Below are 19,281 nucleotides of genomic sequence, written 5' to 3'. Positions count from 1 at the left end.
AAATTTATTTATTCAAACATTTAAATATTTCATTAAATATTTAGAACAATAATAATTGATTAATATTAAAAATTTTTAGAATTTTTTTTAGGTTATTTCTTTCTAAAATTAGTAATAAATTATGTTAATTTTTCATCGTATGCAACTGTTTAAAGAATCAACTGTAAAAGGAATAATTAATCCAACAAAAACAACTAATCTAAATGTGAACAAATTTTAAATTAATTTATTTATCATGCTTGTTTGACAACATACCGCGTTTACGTTGGAGGTAGAGTTGCCAATCTAAAAAACTATCAATAACGAGATTTGATTGGTAGAAATATTTAAAAAGTAAGGGTAATATTTCTGTTATTATTACGCTTTTGTGAAAATGCACCTTTACGATATTTTGTATTGTTGGAGTTCCCCCACAATGTTATCCAATGGAATTGATTGAGGTTAGAGCGACGAAGCAAATAAAATAGCGTTGATATTGTGAAGAGTGTAAACTCATTTTTGTGATTATTAAATAATTGACAAAAAGATTTATAATAACAAGGTATATAAATGGAATATTTTCCATCATTTGAGTATATATAATAATTAAAATTACTTAGTAAAAACAGTAAATTTGAACTTCAAACATCAATTTATTTTTCATTCCAAGCTTGTGAAAAGCGCCAATGTACTACATCACACAAAGACAGGGATGTCCCGTATTGCATGTTTGTACATGATCACTTGTTCAACGAGTTATTTGCTGAATCAGCTCAACATTAATTAGATTATCAATATTTATATATTTTAGACGTATTTTTTGAACAAATTTTTATGCTTACTTTATTATTTACAGGTTAACTATAAGTTTAAAAAATACTTTCACATAAAACTATGATGAGTAATTGAAGAAAATAAAATATGTAATAAATTGACTAATTTTTCTAAATGGAGACTAATTCACTAGTGCCCATAAAAAGACAAAGATCATCGTCAGCAGGAGTTGTTGAGTGTATACGAGAATTTAAACTGCCACAGGCTTTTCCAAGTATGGCTAAAAATGCAAAAGGGGATTTGAATATGACATCACAAAGTTCAGTACAATTAATAAGTAATCCTTCTAATATTATTCAAACAAATATTCCATTGAAAGATGGACAACTTGGACCAAAGCTTCAAAAACTGAAATTAAAATCATCTGATGGTAGAGATTTAGGAGAATTTGATGTTCAAATTGTAAATAAAAATAGAAATCTGTCAACAACATTAAATGTACAATCAAAACCAAATAATTTACCAGCAATAAAGAGTGATTATAAAGATAACAATGTTCGAAAGTATGTTAAACTTACTGCAGGAAAAAATTCAATTTTATCACAATCTGCAGCAGTTAAATATCTAACAAAACCGATACAAGTAGACGTGCCTGAAACATCTCAGGGAGTTTTAATACCAATAGCATCCAATATGATGACCAATGGTACTAGTGAAAATAATCAGTCATCGATTTCTGTAGATAGTCATAAGAAAAAGCAAGTGTTCCTTGTAAAACCAACAAAAAATAATTGGCAAGTATTAAATAATGGTCAAACTTCAAATTTATCGCCAATAATATTAAAGCCTCAAGTAAATGATGATCAAGTAATGTCGACAAATACAAAACAAGTAAAAAATGTGCCTCAAAGAGTACAATTAACGCATAAGTCACCTGTAGTAACTTATAAAAATAATGATGGTATTATAACAACTGGAGTGAAAAGAAAGATAGATGAAACAGTATTTAAACCTACTATAGTGAAAGATAAGAAATTTGTAAATATTGGTAATTCTAATATTGTTATGAAGCTTGAAGGAATAGAAGAAAATAACACTGGAGATAATGTAATTTATGTTGTTCCAAGTAATGATAATCTTACTGAGAATGAAAGTGTTCAAAATGCAGAAGTAATAGAAAATCAAAGTAAGTTTCTTAGGAATTCTCACGGAAGAGTAAATTTAATAAGAAGAGGTCGAAAAAATCCTTTAATTAATAGACCATATTTTAATGAAAACGATGAAACGTCTTTAGATCATTCATGTTCTTATTCTTTACCAACTAATGATTCATTGAATGATGATCCTGTTGATAATGATATTTCAAGTAAATTGAGCATTGTTGGTCAAGCATTAAGTACCATCGGTGATGAAGAACTTAAAGCAAAAGCTTTAAAAGCATTAGCAGACTGTGGTATTGGGATGGAAAGATTTGTACCAATAAAACCTTCTCCTGATTTGAAATCTATCAAAGAATCTTATTGTCAGACAAATGTATTTGGACTGCTTGATAAAAAAGATTTCATTAAGGTTGAAGGTGAAAGCGATGCGTTAGAACGTATTCAAGAAGTTGAAAGAACAAAAATTGATTCCACCAAACTTCCTGAAGTATCGTCAAATGATACCGTTGAATTTTCTGAAAAACTCAATAAAATGTTGGATACGTTTTCTGTAAATAAAAACAATGTAGAACAAATGCGAGAAATATTTAAAGTTCATCCTGTAGTTGAAAAAGCTCATCGCTTGATAGAAAAAGATTTTAAAAATTATAAAAAATTTGATAAAAATGGATTATTGAATATTCATAAAGCTGTTTTAAGTAATCAAGAGAAATTAGTAAATAGACAAATCATGGTTTTAACAAATTGTAAAGCTAGTGTTGATTTACGTACAACTGATAAACAGGTATCTATCTTTTATATTTATTATTTATTAATTCTTAAACATAAACGAGTAGATTAAATAATATTTCACTTTAAGACGAGTTTAGAGTTAGCTGTACGATATGGCATTTCACTAGAAATTATCAAAATGTTACTCAAAGCTGGAGCAAATCCCACTGCTCCTGAGTCTCATGATTCAGCTTTGACCTTAGCAAGTAAACAATCGTCGCCTATTTTACTCGCACTTATTCCGTACCTGTCATCAACTGATCCTGCCATTAATAATGTTGATTCAGAAGGTAACTATTGTTTTTTATCCTTCAATGTAGTTTGTGATAAATAATTGGATATTAATAAATCCTATACACTTTTAGGATTTACGGCATTGCATTATTGTGCAATGAATGGATATGAAGAAGGTGTAGATGAATTAATTCGCATTGAAGTTGACTTAAATGCACGCGATTGTAAATCAGGAAGAACTGCTCTCTTTCATGCTCTAGAGAATGAACATCTTCAAATTTGTAAAAAACTTTTAATGCACGGAGCAAAAGGAAATATTCCCAATTTTGCCGGACAAACGGTGTTTGCTTTATTTGATGATGAAAAACATTTTATGTTAAGGGATTTTTTACAAAGGTCCATGAAATAATATAATGTGAACAGAATAAATTGTTTACAATCGTCTAGATAAGTTTAAAAATCCATAGGAACTTTTATTTGTTATTATTTATTAGTATTTTAACATTAATTAATGAATTAAAATTGAAGAAAACAACCTTCAATATTTTTAATTATTTTTATTAAATATTTTTAATGCAAAAAATAACTTTTTATATAAAACGTTTTGGATAATAAATTAATCATGATGTTAAGTTAATGAATATTCTACTTTTTAATTGTAAAAAATTCACCACTTCACAATTTCTTGTTTAATTATTTTTTTTATTTGTACATACAATCAAATTTTGCGCCGTTTACAGTGCTTGCAACTAACTTCAGAGGGAAGTACTGTCGTTTATTAGTTCCAACAGTCGCCGCTAGTGTCGCTAGTATAATACAAGAAAAGTTAACCTCTTTTCTTTATGATGACGCGATAATGAATGTTTTCATATTATTGAATGTGAAAAAAAAAATTATTTAACTAATAAATACAAAATTTGAAGATTTTTATTATTTATTCTAATACTTTACCATAATCTAATGGATTCTTCAAATCACAGAAAAAATATTACAAAAAGGTAATTTTCCCTTAGGCTTATCAGCATTTTTGTTTCTATGCAATTAACTTAATCAATATTATAAAATAAATTATTATTACTTATTTAACATTTTTTTATATTAAAGTTACAACGGAGACGAAGATCAATCTGATTTCGCTATGATTAGACGAATAAAAATGGAACCAGAAACAATATTATCTCAGGATGATGACATTATGGCACAATTACATCAAGAGAGTTCTGATTTAGAAGTGGAACCAAGTTTTGTACTTGATACCGTAGCTAACGAGGATTGTAATGAAGGAGTTTTAATGCAGCACATGGATATAAGAGAGCCTTTATCAACACTTCGAAATTTATTAGAACAAAGATTGGGTGTTGAACTAACTGATTATTCTTTTTGGCTTCAAGATGCTCAAATGGTAATAATTATATTAATAATTTGACTTTAATCTACTACTGTTTCTGTTTAATTTTTAATTTATCAACAATTTTTTAATTTTCAGTTAGAAAGTCATAAAAATTTAGTAGACCAATGTGTTCAAGGCGAAGGTCTTGTTCAAGTGAATGTACAAATAAGAGCTGCACAAAGACGAATAAATATAGTTGACGTTCTAAAACCTGCTGAAGATTATGTAGAAACTGCTGAGAATCATGGTTAGTTGAGTTAATAATATTACTTTAAAATTTATTATGAAATATTGTGAAGAAAAAAAATAAAAAGATCGTTATGAATATTTTTTATTAAAATTTTAAGCTCCAACAGCAGTACCGGAAGACAATAAACAGAATGTGATTAGATGGATGGTAGATGCACAGTATAAACAAGAGCAGGTATTTATTAAATTCTTTGAATTTTATACTGATAAAAGTTATTAAGAAAGCAAGGAAAACAGTAAAAAAAAGTCAATGCTATTTTATTTCATAGTTTTTATTAATAAATTTAGTTATTGTTTTTAATAATCTCCATTAAAATTTGTACATATTATAATTTTGATTTAATATTATACCATTTAAAAATGAAATATTTGAGACATTAATTTAAATATTGAAAATGATATTGAATATTCAATATTCTTAGGAACGTTTGAAAATTCCATTTGATCCGAAAGAATGGTCACAAACCCACGTTAAACACTGGCTCCAATGGGCTGTCAGGCAATTTAATCTCGTTTCGCTGAGGTTAGCAGATTGGAATATTACTGGAGCTGAACTTTGTAATCTTACCCTTGAAGAATTTCAAGCTAAAGTTCCCCTCGATCCAGGCGATGTATTTTGGACACATTTAGAGTTGCTTAGAAAGTGTAAATTTGTTGGTAAGTATATCATCTTTCTTTCATTAGTAAATAATTTTAAAAAAATATATTACATTGTAATTTTTTTAATTGATTTTATTTCAATTATTATTTATAGCTGTGGTACAAAAAGATTCGACAATACACGAAAATATTCATCGAAAATCAGTTAAAGTTCGTAGTCAAAAAGCTCCTAAAGCTCGAGCAGTAATGAATCAACATGCACGTTTAGTAGGTATGCCTCTTTCGAACTCTTCATCATCTGTCACACTTGGAACACCTAGTCGTACGGTAAATAGTAGTCAAATACAACTCTGGCAATTTCTACTTGAGTTGTTGACTGATCGAGAACATAGAGATGCCATTCGTTGGGTCGGTGAAGATGGAGAATTCAAACTTAATCAACCAGAAGCTGTTGCACAACTTTGGGGTGCGCGTAAGAATAAACCATCGATGAACTATGAAAAATTAAGCCGAGCTCTACGATATTACTATGATGGTAATATGATCTCCAAGGTCCAGGGTAAAAGATTTGTGTATAAATTTGATGCCGATTTAAAACAACTTCTCGGATATTCAGCTGCTGAGCTTAGCAAAATAGTTGAAGAAGGAAGAAAATATTATTAACTCTAAAATAAATAATTAATCAATTAATTATTTGATTGATTGATACATAGTAATATTTTTAACAGTCAATTTGAGATAAATTTATCAGAAGAATTAAATTGTGGTGGTTAACAGTGTTGTGAACTTTATAAGTTACGATATAAATTATTTATAAGAATAAAAACAATATAAATGACGAACAAGTTACAAATAACTGAAACTATCAGATTCTATTATAGTGTTATTACAATGATTATACTTATGTATTTTTATATAATTATAATACAACAAGCATAAATGGTTCTACATTCAAAACATGTCTGTTATTTTATAAAAAAAAAATAAAATAATCTCAGAGCTACTTGCACAATGAATAAAATTAAATTATCATAATCATTTAATATTGTTCAATTTAACGAATAACTTCCAAATCTTTGATGATCTAATTAGTAACAATGTTTCAAGTATTAATAATTTCGTTAAAGTGTTATCAGTAAAACCATTCATGAGCCACTTGTACAAATAACATATTATTATTAACAATTAATCCATTTAGTCTTGAGCAAGTTGTCTCTGGAAAATGATTTTATACATGAAAGATATGTAAATAAATTGAAATGATAATCTTAAATACATGAAGACAAAGCAAAATCAATGCACTCATCTTTCATTCAAAACTAATCAACAGCAAATTTCTCAATTAAGATTGACAAAAATTTTTGGACATTCACTTAGCCGATCCATCGGAGACGAGACTGCGTTAAAAGGGCCGGTGAACGTTAGCGGTGCCGGACCGGTCGTTCGACCGGCCAAAAGGCAGAACTCATCGCCAATACCAGAGAATCTAGCCTGTGAGATATCGGTCGCGACGTCACAAGTTAGGGTCTCAGGGAACCGGCGAAGCGGCAGGCTTTATATATCGCCTGCTCGCCATTGCCCTTCTCTCTATCCTCTCACGGCCTTTCTTACTCTCATGCACTCTTTATTCCTCTTTCCATACTTCTCATTCTTTCTCGTCTTTCCCACCCGCCCGTTTATAGTTGAGTCTCCAGCGATTCTTCCCCCTTTTTCTTCTCCAACTCTTTCCTCTCATTCTCCTTTATTTTATTTTTTATTATTTTATTTTTTCATCTCTTCAAAACACCGATGCCTCAGAGCATTGTCCAGCGCTGAAGCGTCGACAACTGGGAAAGTTAGCAAGTTGTACAGTGAACTTCATATCTGCTAAAGCAATTACCCGCTATACAACCTACTACCTCACCCAGGCATCGTCGCACTTGAATATTTAACCATCAAAAAAGGTATTTGAGAAAATGTATGAAAATACTTTCCCTCAATTTCAACCTTATATTAACTTGAAGAAAGCTTTATTATTTGTGCTTCCAACAGTATAGGAAAAATAAAAGCTGTCATTAAAATTGTCAATCACATCCTCCTCTTAATATTTTCCTCCTCACAAAGACAAAATAACTGCAATAATAAAAGAAACGTAACGATAAAAATGTTTCAGATTTTTTTTTTTGTTAAATCCATTTGTTTGTTTTTACTTTTATTGTTTTTCTTTTTGTTTCTTTAGCAAAGTGTAAACACATCGTCTACACTGGTGATTGATGCACCAAAGTTCTAGATGAAGCAAACATGTCACAGCGTGAACGAGATGAAAGGTCATAAACGCCGGCCTGACTACATGTACCGGTAGATAGGAGCTTGCGGTATGCATATAAAATAGCCCACAAGTTCGGATCTACGGGTTAGTGTCATCAAGTAGCTGCTTCTCTTGTGTGTCGTCCGCAGATTGACGACTGGATTATAGTGTCTCAGCAGATTGTCTCATATCTCTGGAGGGAGCCAGGTGGTGTGAATTCAGGTTCAACAAGCCTCCCCGTGGACCTAGTAAGGTCACCTGAAAGCAATAAAGGAAAGGAATTTAATTCACGATGACATTTCGTACCATATATATATATATATGTATGTTTCTCTTGAATTATTAGCATGTATATAAGACACTCCTTTTTTTCTCTTTTAAATCTCTTTTATTTCTATTACTTTCAGACGATTAAACTTCATGCAGATTTATTTGATTATCAACGTCATCCTGAAGCTACCTTGAAGCAAAAGAGGAAAATAAGCATTTGGAATATTCAAAAATGATGTCAACTAATTGTGTTGCATTCACGTATTTCAACTTGACTTTAATCATCTATTCTGATTGTAATTTTTGCTAAGTAAATTGCATTCTCTTCTACAACAATTGTATTAAATAATGTCAGAGATGTTTTCTACTTTTTTAATTCTGTGCAAAGATGATGACCACTCGAGAGAAAGAGACTTGTGTCAAACAACTAGTGCAATGAAAAAGCAAAGAAAAATGATGTGTCCCTGCAGGCTCACGCCAATGGCAAGTCAGTGGACGAAGAAAAGGGCCACTGCTGATGGTAATGGCGGAAGAGTAGGAGTGGAAAAAAAGAAGGTGGATCTTGAGAGAAAGAAAAAGACGTAGAAAAATAATAAAATAAAAAATTGAAAAATTAAGAAAAATAAAAAAAGAAATGAAAGTAAAAAAGAAACTGAAGTTGAGAGAAGTGAGGAAGGAAAGAAGAAGTAAAAGATGAGTATAAAGGCAACTCTGCAGAGCTGTTGTAAGAATCTCATGCTGGTCGACGTTTGTAGACAGTGTAATGGCCTCGGTAGATACTTTGCCGCAGGCTAAGCCAGGAATAAGGGCCCGTTTCCAATTGAACGATTAGGTGGTGGTCGCGATACGCATCGTGGTACCACCAAAACTCTTTTTTTCTTTCTTTTCTCGCCCTCTTCTGCATCAGCTAAAATGCTCCTTGGACCCCTTGAGAATCTACACTACATCAAGATACACACAGCCTAAAATCTTCCCAAGTCTGCTCCCAAGACCATCATTATATGTTCCAACTCTACAGCTTATGTTTTCGGTATTTTGAAGGATTAATATTTTTCGCAATCATTGTAATCACGTTTTGGAGTAAAACGATTTCTTTTCAAAGAATTTATCTGAGAATTGCTCAATCTTTAACATTTTATCATACTCTTTTTATTTATCATTAAATATAATTATTAAATCTCACCGAATCTTTCTTTTATATTGTTAACAAAAATTAAAGATACATTTTTAATGTAATTTATTAATAATTAAATAGTTATTTAATTTAAATGAAGTTAACTAATGGATAAAATATTATTTATTAAACAATAGATATCAGTAGAGTTGAATAAATTTAATGTTTGAAAAAAATGATTCATTTAAATATATTTATATATAATGATATAGAAAAAAGGAGCAGAATTAATAGGAGGCTATTGCTAACGAACTTTTTTCGAACGAGGGCATAGTTAAAAATTAGGAGGGTTGGAGAGAGACGAAGCTGAAGGGGGATGAGAAAAAGAGGGGGCGACGAGTAATCACAGGGGCGTTGGATTAGCGGGATAGAGGGGGGCGAGGGAGTTAAGTGGGGAGAATGAGGGTTTTGAGGTACAACCGCCATATTATATTTAGCAAGACGTGCAATTCTCGTGTGAATGAACTTCAGGTGCATATGGACGACTGTATAGATGCCTGATGTTGATGAGCATGCACCTCTTTTTCGGACGGAAAGGAAACCGCGAATCCTTTTTCAAAAATTCCATTGAATTATTTTAAACATAAGAAAAAAAAATGATACAAAATGTGATGTATATAATTGTGGGAAAAATTAAGAAAGCAGAAATAAATACGTTTTTTTTCTAGAATATTACTCTTTTAAAAAATAAAATGAATAAATTTTATATTATTCATTTTTTTTATTATAAATTGGAATTATTTAAAAATATTATATGCATTCCAATGTTTAAATATTTATAAATTATTTTTCTTAATTATAATTTTAAAAAGTTTGTTTTTCATAACTTTTTTTTCTCTTTCAGAAGTAACAACGTGCTAGAATATTCCCAGTATTGTAGACAAAATTCATCCCCGAGTGCAATAAGCTTCAAGAGGGCGCAAATAAAGAAAAGAGTATAATAATAATAATAATAGTCTAAAAAGGATTGAAAGAAATATATTATACACCTATATATAACATGAATGTTTCCATGGCAACGAGTTGTAAAGTACTATATATATACATCCCATCAAGTATAATAAGAAGAAAAAAAAATTGGTCCAAATTTAGTTTGGATCCGGTCAGTTTTAGCAAAAGGGTGATTTTTATTGTTGATAAAGTGAATGTAATAATTTTCATAAAATTATGACTGGATTTTCAGGAGTATTAAATCATCTGGAAATAAATACTCCACTCCAAAACGACTAAATATCTAGTAATATAATTAAGAAGTAAAAATAATCTCCATAGATGAATTGAATTGAGATCATGAGCCAACAGTGAGCAGACTCCAAAAGAAAATTCATCAATTGCAGTTAGCCAAGGTAAGATAGATAAATAATTTAAAGTAAAACTTTGGTGCTTTTTCTAATTTATTTTATCACCAACCATCAATTGTCTATATCTAAAGATAAGACATAAAGGTGATTAATGAAAAAAAATATCAAGTTAGAGGAAGCACCATAGGTAGGTAGTCGAAAACATTATTGTACACTTTTTTCTTTTACAGATCTATCTCCGCCCACTGCCTAGACGAGTTCCACCAATGAATGCCACGCATTCTATTCGTAGAAAGCCGATAGGCTCGCGAGAGTCACGGTTAAACTGAATCACTAGTCCCCCCTCTTCCTCGAGGGGGAGTGGGCCAACGAGACACACTAAATCTTGACTTTTATTTTGATTTATTCCTTACACTATACTTGATTGTTAGCAACTATTCGGTTTGACTTATATTTCTGATCAATTATTGTTCTTTTTTTTTGTTTTTTTTATTGATATTGATATCATATTTATCGTTAAAAAAATATTTATTCTTAAAATATCTTTCTATTTTTTAGATATCAAAGTTTGCATCCTGGACTATGGTGATAAATTTTTAGCTGACATTGTGTGCTAAAATGAATTTTTTGAGCTGAAATATGCGATTAATCAGGAATGTTTTTAGCAAAAATTTATATTATAAGTTGGAGTAAAATTGAAATATTTTAAAATTCCATTCCATAAATAGAGTTATTCTGTTTTTTATGCGTAGAAAAATATTCTAATCATGAGAACATGATTATTAATTATAACATTTTGAAATTGAAAACATCTTAGATGAATTTATATTTAATTATCTAGACTGAGATTGAAATTAGCTGTGAACAAGTAATATCATTTTCAATTAATAAAATCAAAATTTTAAATAGTTGAAATTAAAGAATATTTTTTTGATTCAATTATTTCAAATATTTCCAATGTTTTTTATTAACTAAATGAACATTTTAAAGCTTGAAATATCTCAGATAAGTTTACACTTAATCGTCTAAAAACATTAAAATAGAATAGATGTAATTATGAATGATGTTCCTAAATAAGCTTTAGCTTAAACTTTGATTTTATAAATATATTTATAAAACAACTTAATCTCCAAAGGATTTAGAAACCTAGATCTTAAAACTTGAAGACTAATTAAAGCTTCATCACCTTCACAATTCATTTCACACCAGAATAAATTGATTTCATGATAAATAATATGTAATCTTGAATGAAATGGCAAAGTATGTACTTTAGATAATTGAAATTACAAGGATTACATTATGTGTAAGCATGAAACTCAGTTATACATGATATGATATCCCAATTTAGTTTTAATATCCGGTTATTCGTGTTATTTAATTCTGAGCATGAAACTATATCCGGCAGTGACAAGAGAAGAAAGATTGACATGCATAAAAAGGTAAGTAAAAATACTAACTCCACATGATACTTGATAAATCCACGGTTAATTATCTATTTCAACAACCAAGAATACTCGAGTGTTCATTAAAACACATATCCAAAGTGATAAATACAGTTAAAGTTAATTAATAATATAATCCATTTTCAACTATACAGAGAGAAATGGACTTGAAAAATAATTTATAGAATACTCCAGTTTGATTTATTCACTGAAACTGTCAAAATTGTAATTAATGATTGTTTCAAATGTTGTAAAAAATATTTTTAAATGATATTTCAAATGCTTTTGATAGATTCATATGTCAATAATTTTCAAACTAAATATTCTCAATACAAGTTGTAATATATGAAAACATCATGGATTTGGTTTTGAAAATGTTGAAACAATATTAACTCTGAAGAGGTGAGTTTGGATGTTTACTTTTTTTTATATAAATTCATGTACAAAATATGAAAATGGGTTATAACTAGTTAGCTTCTAGGAATTCATTTTTATATTTTCAGGAATGTTGTTATTGAATAAATATGAAGTTTTGGTTGAATAAACTAGAAATCCAAGGACATTTTTGTTATGCACCTGAACGTTACTAATTCTTGTTTGATTTCAATTAATAATTATATAAATTTTGAGTTCAGTTTTCTTTCGTGTAGAGAAGATGACAAAATAGAAATTGAATGCTAAAATTCAGTGGGAATTGGATCCTGGAGAGACATTGCTTTGGATATACAAATATCTACCTATATGTATGCAAGAGTAACAATATGACACGTTCAACAAATGAAAGTGTGATGGTCCCAGGAGAGAATGAGATGCGCGTGCACGAGGTATTTTCTCATCATCACTACAGACCCCCAGATACACTAGCACACCGTTTGCTTGCAACATACAAGTTAGGTATTGATCTTAGCCGGAACTAGTTTCCGTTTCCGTGTTTCCGTCTACCGTTTTCTATGTACATGTGTATATTATATATAATATAATACATAAACCCTTTCCCCAAAAATATATATGTCTATATAATATAGTATGTATGTACTTAATACATATATATATATATATATATATATATTTCAGACTAAATACACGGAACGTTCACTGGAAGGTCGAGGACCTCTCTCGGGGTGTTTCACCTTAGCTCGACTCTGGAGAAATAAGAAGGAGATGAATGAGAGAAGAACACCAGCAACAATCTAAATAAAAGATCATCTGATGAGCCAAAATTTAAAGGAGCTCTTGTTTAAATTTTAATGACTATGAAATCAATTAGTGTATCATAATGGTTACTTTATTAATGATGTTCTGAAATTGGTGCAATTAAAGATGATGGAGATATCTTTTAATTGGATAATTAAATTTAATTTAGAAATTTTAGTATTATACAAATGATTTAACATGTTTTGTTACTATGAAAAATGCTATTAATGTTTAATTAAATACTCCTGTTAATTTAGTATTAATTAATGTTGTTACATAAAAATTTTTAATTAATATATTTATGTAAAATGTCGTGTTGTTAATAATTAATTGATGTTTTATTCTTTACATTGTATATTATGGACTCTGTTCAAATATTTAAATTGACAGAAATATTCTATGAAAGTATATTTATCTTCTGGGTTCATAAAATATAATATAAGATTAAACTTATTAAAATAATTGAAGATCTTAACGTTATAAATATAAAGAAATATGTAGCTTATAATAGATGTAATAATTTTATTTATATATAAATATGAAGATAAAATAGATAATATAGCTCTCATTTTAATAATAATCTTTGATTAAAGTATCAATTAAAATTTCTTTCAACTTCAATTTAAATTCTTTACTTTACTTTTATTTATTATTCTCTTAATATGTTATCTATATGCATAAAAAAAAAACATTTCTTCACTATAAATAAAAATATAGTTTTTATCAATAACGGTAAAAAAAATATTTTACTTTTGATGAATTGTCTTATCATCATTATTTTATTTAAAATAAAATTGAAATTACAATTAATTAAAAGTATAAATAGTAAAATTGAAATAATTACTTCTACTATCATAAAAAATTTGTTGCCTGAGATAATTTTAATAAATAATAATAATAATAATAATCATTTAGATATGCATTGTACATTTAATTAATGTATAAAAATTATAAAAATAAATTAGTGGTATGTAATATAAATGTGTGTGTGTCTGTGTATGTATCAAAGCAAGTAATCTACGAAATAAATTCACTACTATGCAAACAACCTCTCTCAAGTATAACTTAAATACTGGAACTTAAAATTTTTGCTAATTTTATGGGATTAAACATTGACGTTTACGAATAGTCTACGCATGACTGCACTTTGAAATGAATCAAGGCGGTTGCAGGCGCGACAAGCGGGCGGGAGTAGACACAGTGACACGAACAAAGGAAATGTGATGCGACACGGGACGTGCCACTGGCCTGTGAGTACCTTAAGAGACGTCAATCGATGGACGTTCATAGCGCTTATAGTGCTATGGTTACTTGAATTAAAGATAAAAGTACAATATCAGTATCTTTCATTTCTCTAATTGATCCAGGAAATAAATCCAATTATCAAACCTTCATTTTTTGCATTTTCAATTTGTCTCTTTAATCAGTTTAGATTTTCTTCCATGTATCCAAGTACACATACTTGCTCATATTACATCATATATATTTTTATTCAGCCCACAAGTGTAACTACTCTATTATTTCATCTAAATATTATTCTGCAATTATTTCAAGTCTTTCTTCAATTGTTTCTTTAGATAATAAATAATTATATATATTTTTATCAATAATTCAATTTAATTTGTTTAAATAATTACTTTTTTTTAAAGTCAAATAAATGATTGAATTTGTTGATAAATATTTAATAGTCTAGATAATGATCAAGACTTGATTTTGTTTGACAAGAAGACAATTTATGTGATTCACCATCAGTCTAGAAGAATGCACCACATGATTGTTCACGACCTTGAAGTCATGCAATTACCTGCACCTCTGAACCATCAAGATGAGGCGTATTTTCTCACAAATAAAACAAAATGCCTATAAAACTAACCGCATGGGATAAAATATGTGCTCTTCAGTAGTGGTTGACTCCATCAAGTATTATATCCACCATAAGAATATTACCATAAAATATCACTAATCACTATACTTAAAAACAAACATTAATATTTATTATTATACCACAAAAAGTATCTTTACTGAGATACTATTTTTTTTTTTAATCACTATTTGCTACGAGAAATGAGAATATAATTATAATTTTAAATGTTTATAAATTGTTCTTTTTCTTAGTTTCAATTTTAGATTAGAGGTAAAAAAAAAAATGTCAGTACACTTTAACACTTCACTTGTTCATCATTCATCACATTTAAATATTTATCCATACAGCTTTGATTGATCCAACTCCAAAATTATCCAGAGTATCCAAGTGATGATTAATCCTACTCTCACGTTATATATTTAAACATACACTTTTTGTAAAATTCACTTACAGAGTCCTGCTAAAAGGCTTCACTCATTTTCATCAACACAATCGATAAGTAATTTATAAAATTCACTGTATATTATTCCTTAGATGGTATAAAGTTAAATATTGACTATATTTTATGTGAAATTACAATTATAAATTATCGGAAATGAAGCACAACCACTATAAATTTGAAGAGTCTACTGTTGTTAATAAAAATATAAATTAGTGAAAATATTACAAACAATGGTACCTGACTCACTTTTATGACGTCTAATGAATGGCAAAACAAGTGAAATATCTAATGCAAGAGATGGGATGGCGTATAAAGAATCACCTTCACTAACGAACGTCGGGCTCACGAACTGCGTGCATTCTGCGGTCGCGATGCAATGTAGTGCATCGCCCGGGCGAACGGACGGTACGCGAACAAGAGAAGGACACCAAGTGTCGCGCCAGCGGAGCCACCTTCAGTCTCTGTGCGGAAATCATCAGAGGTACAGACGAGAGCTCAAGTCCCGGAGTAATTTAGTCGGAGAGAATTTCACATTCTAACGAAAAACCAACTCATTAAAATCAAATGTATTAATGGAATTTATCGAGAAATTTTTCCATTGATAGAAATGTAAATAAATATTTATTTATTAATTTATTAATATGTTTTTTTTCTTTATTATATTTTTATTCAATCAGATAAAAATGTCTCGTGGGGTAGAAAATGTAATAAATTAAAATTTTTTTATTAATTTTTAGAATTTTAATTATTTTTTATTAAATAATTTATTTAATAAATTCAGTCGATGTAAAAATAATTTTTTCAATGGGTATAAGAAAATTTTTTAAATATTTATAAATAAATATAGTAGCACTCTAAAGTATTTTAATGAATCTATTTATTACATTAATTAAGAATAAACACGAAATACATAAAATAATAATGAATTTTATATTGTCAGAATATTTTTGAGAATTACTGGATAATATTTTTTATTAAATATAAACAGTCTTCTATTACTTTGAATAATACGAAAAGATTAAACAAAAGATTAATGCTTATCTTATGGGAGAATTTAGACTAAAATTATTATTAATTATTTATTATTATATTAACAGTATTCAATTTAAATGCACTTACATAATGTAATTTTTTTATGATGATTTAAAAAATTGTTATCAAATTAATATAAAAAAACCTCGTTTTAAATTATTAATTAATTATTTGTATTAAAATAAATATTTTATTTTCTAGTAATTTCTAATTTTAATGTACAACAAATTTTAAGAAGAAATTAATCTGAATGCATTTAAATTTATTTGAAAAAAAAAAATAGAATTTATTGATTCTAAAATAAATGTTGATTTAATATTATCGATTTAGATATTAAAAAAAAAAAAATACTATCATCACTATCAAAAGGTATTGTTACCAGCATATCACCTGCTGATAACTCCAAAATAGTCATCTGGCTTTTAAAAAAATTTTTCAAACCCATTTACCTAGATGTTCATGTCATAACTGTCATAACAACATGTATTAATTTCCACGTACTTCAAAGCCAAAAAAAAATCTATAAATTGTGGCTTTAGTATTGCATTACATCCATGCATGTAAGCATATCAATACAAGCTAAAAAAAGAACTTTATCAAAGCAACGGAGTATCGTAGAGTTGTGAGATGAAACTAGATGCACACTTGTTTAAAACAAAAGATATTATTCTCAACATGAGATAAATAATGTCAACGAGTATATTTAATTAGACTTTAAGTTGGAAATAGGAACTCGTGTAATTACAAATGAGTTGCAAAGATGACAATGATGATGATGATGATGATGATGATAATAATGATGACTACTACTACTACTACTATTATTCAAGAGATGACTAAGTAGCATGAGGTGTATGGAATGAGAATCATAGTAGAGAGGGTAATATGCAGGAGGTGGAGCAGAGGGGTGGGGACAATAGAGAAACTCCCTTCCCTTTTTCATACCGTGTACTTCCGGATGAGGTCGAGGCTTCTCACGCGGAAAAACCGAACGACGGGGTCAAACGACGGAGTAAGTTCAGTGACACGAAGGGAATCCACATTTTTGCGAGGAATACGAGCTCTGGCTTTCCCTCTTTTAGGTCTTGGGATGCACCGTTATACCAAGAAGAATATTTCAATATTTTTCCTCTTTTTAAGTCATCAATTTATATTGAAATTCAATTGAAAAGTCATCTTCAATGGTGAATACAGTTGGAAGAATTTTTTTTATATGAAACGATCAATAATCTTGTGAATAAATATTCAAAAAGTGTTATTATTCATGAATGATGTTCAACTCTTTGGTGGTTAGTGTCACTAACCACTTCTTTGTGATTTTTTTATTAAAATATATGTCATCTAGCGGAGCCTTACGGTTGGTCTTTGGACTTTGGACTAAAAAATAATCTATTCAACGATTATTATTGCACTTATACTATTTATTTTTTTTTTCGATGTGTCTACCATTTATCTGAATATTCATAAATATTTTTTACCTAAAAAGAACAAATAAAACAGACACAGTTTGATGAAAAAAATTTAAGGTAATTTGAGATTAGTAAAGCCTAGCATTAAGCCCTAGATTTTTTTTCTACTATCTATAACACTTGAGTCATAAACGAAAATGAAAATTTTAAAATTATCCCTAATGTAATGGATAATTGAATTAATGAATTGATAAATTGTTGTTGATGTTTAATTCGAAATAGATTGAGTGCTGAATGAACTTGTATGATGATGATGTGTTCTGTGTAAAAATATTCTGAGACAAAGGTGCACTATGGTAGAGTATATTGTATTATTTGAATTAGAGAATGCTAATCGATGTTAATTGAAGTTGATTGAATAGGGAGATGTGTATTGAATAGAAGACGGATGCTCCGCCATTTGATTTTGTGTGCACGCGTGCTCGTTCGTCCGTTACACCATATATGCAGTTCTAACTTGGTGTTCAACGCACTGCTAAATGCGGGGGTGAGATGCGTTCGTGAAATCGTCGGTGACGTGGACAACAGAATTGACTACTTTGGTGTGCAAATTCAATCTCAGGGCCGTATTTTTTAGTTAGTTCTGATTTTCCTCGGTAGTCTAACTCGTTCTGATTTTTTTCACTGTATAATTTTTTTGTTTTATTTACTAATTTATAAAAATAAATTTTTACTACTGTCATAATTTATTCATCTTTAATAAACATTTTAATTTGTTTTACTAAATATTTTACTTTTTATTTCTTTATATTTTATAATAAGTTAATTAAGGCACTAATTTAAACTAAAAGTTTCTCAAATGTTAATATTAATTTATTTTCTTTATGTTAAATGGAATTACTGATGGTGAATTGTCCGAGTTTAACAAACCTGAAAACATTTGCAATGGTTAGCTAAAATAAAGGAGAAAGAATGAAAGATAGAGGAGAAGAAACAGAGAGTTGAGTGGTGTGGATTTGTAGAGAAAGAAAGAAAGAAATTATACAGTGATGGGATTGAAAACAAGTAAAATAAAAGAAGTAGGGAGTGAAGCATTGGCTGATGTGCGCCTGCAGCGGAGAATGCAGCAGCAGCAGGAAAGAAGGGCCAGAATAATAAAGTTCGTTGGACGAATTATTTTCTACGTGTTGACTGATGGAGTATGTGTGATATTGGCCATAACTATATACCCCTATAGCTCCCTCGTTATTGTTAAAGAAAAATATCTCACTAACAATCTTGTAAATAATACCAAAATTATTACTAATTAGTTACTAAGGTAATTTTAGAAAAGAAAATTGGTGTGACTTTGAGGATAATCATTTGCAATTTTAAGTAGAGAGTTGAAGGATGTAATTTTCAACTGTGTTGCTTGTAAATGGAATTTTTGATTATTATGTTCGTGTAAAGAAAATTTAATGAATGTAATTAATAGGGGATTTTAAATAAATGAATGGTTTATATTTTTTAATAGGGAAAATTGGGAACATATAGGGTATGCGGGGTAAAATAGTATAATAGGAGAAAATTTTATAACAATTTTTAATAGTTAATTTACGGTAAAATTTACTAGGAAGAAAAATTAAAAATCACTAGGGTTTTTTTTTAGTAAAAGTAGCTAAAAAATACTTTGTAAAGAATACTGTTCTGGTTAGTAAAAATTACCAAAA

At 29.0% G+C, this 19,281-nt stretch overlaps 2 protein-coding genes and 1 long non-coding RNA gene across 4 annotated transcripts; 2 read left to right on the top strand and 1 right to left on the bottom strand.

The window, feature by feature from the left end:
* The first annotated feature begins 436 nt into the window (after positions 1-436).
* LOC118075090 (uncharacterized) lies at positions 437-3,383 on the top strand. Of its 2 annotated transcripts, XM_035096739.1 has the most exons (5): positions 445-541; positions 650-707; positions 836-2,697; positions 2,773-2,974; positions 3,050-3,383. In XM_035096739.1, exons 3-5 carry the CDS (start codon positions 928-930, stop codon positions 3,325-3,327), a joined length of 2,250 nt encoding a protein of 749 aa, XP_034952630.1. In that variant the 5' UTR covers positions 445-541; positions 650-707; positions 836-927; the 3' UTR covers positions 3,328-3,383. The 2 variants fall into 2 exon arrangements, with proteins under 2 accessions (XP_034952622.1, XP_034952630.1); XM_035096731.1 differs by lacking the exon at positions 650-707 and having other exon boundaries at positions 437-541.
* A 345-nt stretch (positions 3,384-3,728) lies between these two features.
* On the top strand, positions 3,729-6,465 carry Ets97D (DNA-binding protein Ets97D). Its single transcript, XM_035096800.1, has 6 exons — positions 3,729-3,916; positions 4,023-4,320; positions 4,405-4,555; positions 4,656-4,732; positions 4,980-5,214; positions 5,312-6,465. Exons 1-6 carry the CDS (start codon positions 3,879-3,881, stop codon positions 5,818-5,820), a joined length of 1,308 nt encoding a protein of 435 aa, XP_034952691.1. The 5' UTR covers positions 3,729-3,878; the 3' UTR covers positions 5,821-6,465.
* Positions 6,466-7,335: 870 nt separating this feature from the next.
* Positions 7,336-15,525, bottom strand: LOC118075137 (uncharacterized). The gene is made up of 2 exons (XR_004691271.1): positions 14,699-15,525; positions 7,336-7,702 (listed from the first exon to the last, which is right to left on the bottom strand). It is a non-coding gene; the product is annotated as an uncharacterized lncRNA (long non-coding RNA).
* Positions 15,526-19,281: the final 3,756 nt, after the last annotated feature.

This window comes from Chelonus insularis, unplaced genomic scaffold, assembly GCF_013357705.1.
Source record: "Chelonus insularis isolate UGA/USDA-ARS -01 unplaced genomic scaffold, ASM1335770v1 contig_116_pilon, whole genome shotgun sequence".
Classification (NCBI taxonomy): domain Eukaryota; kingdom Metazoa; phylum Arthropoda; class Insecta; order Hymenoptera; family Braconidae; genus Chelonus; species Chelonus insularis.
Note: the sequence above shows the minus strand (reverse complement) of the source record. Positions and strands in the feature narration are given on the sequence as shown.

Bases quoted from the DNA above. Each gene is read 5' to 3' on its own strand.
- LOC118075090 (XM_035096731.1), top strand. From the start codon at position 928: ATGGAGACTAATTCACTAGTGCCCATAAAAAGACAAAGATCATCGTCA. The intron at 2,698-2,772 runs GTATCTATCTTT...TTTCACTTTAAG, and splicing joins TACGTACAACTGATAAACAG to ACGAGTTTAGAGTTAGCTGT. The intron at 2,975-3,049 runs GTAACTATTGTT...ATACACTTTTAG, and splicing joins TAATAATGTTGATTCAGAAG to GATTTACGGCATTGCATTAT.
- Ets97D (XM_035096800.1), top strand. From the start codon at position 3,879: ATGGATTCTTCAAATCACAGAAAAAATATTACAAAAAG. The intron at 3,917-4,022 runs GTAATTTTCCCT...TTTATATTAAAG, and splicing joins AGAAAAAATATTACAAAAAG to TTACAACGGAGACGAAGATC. The intron at 4,733-4,979 runs GTATTTATTAAA...CAATATTCTTAG, and splicing joins CACAGTATAAACAAGAGCAG to GAACGTTTGAAAATTCCATT.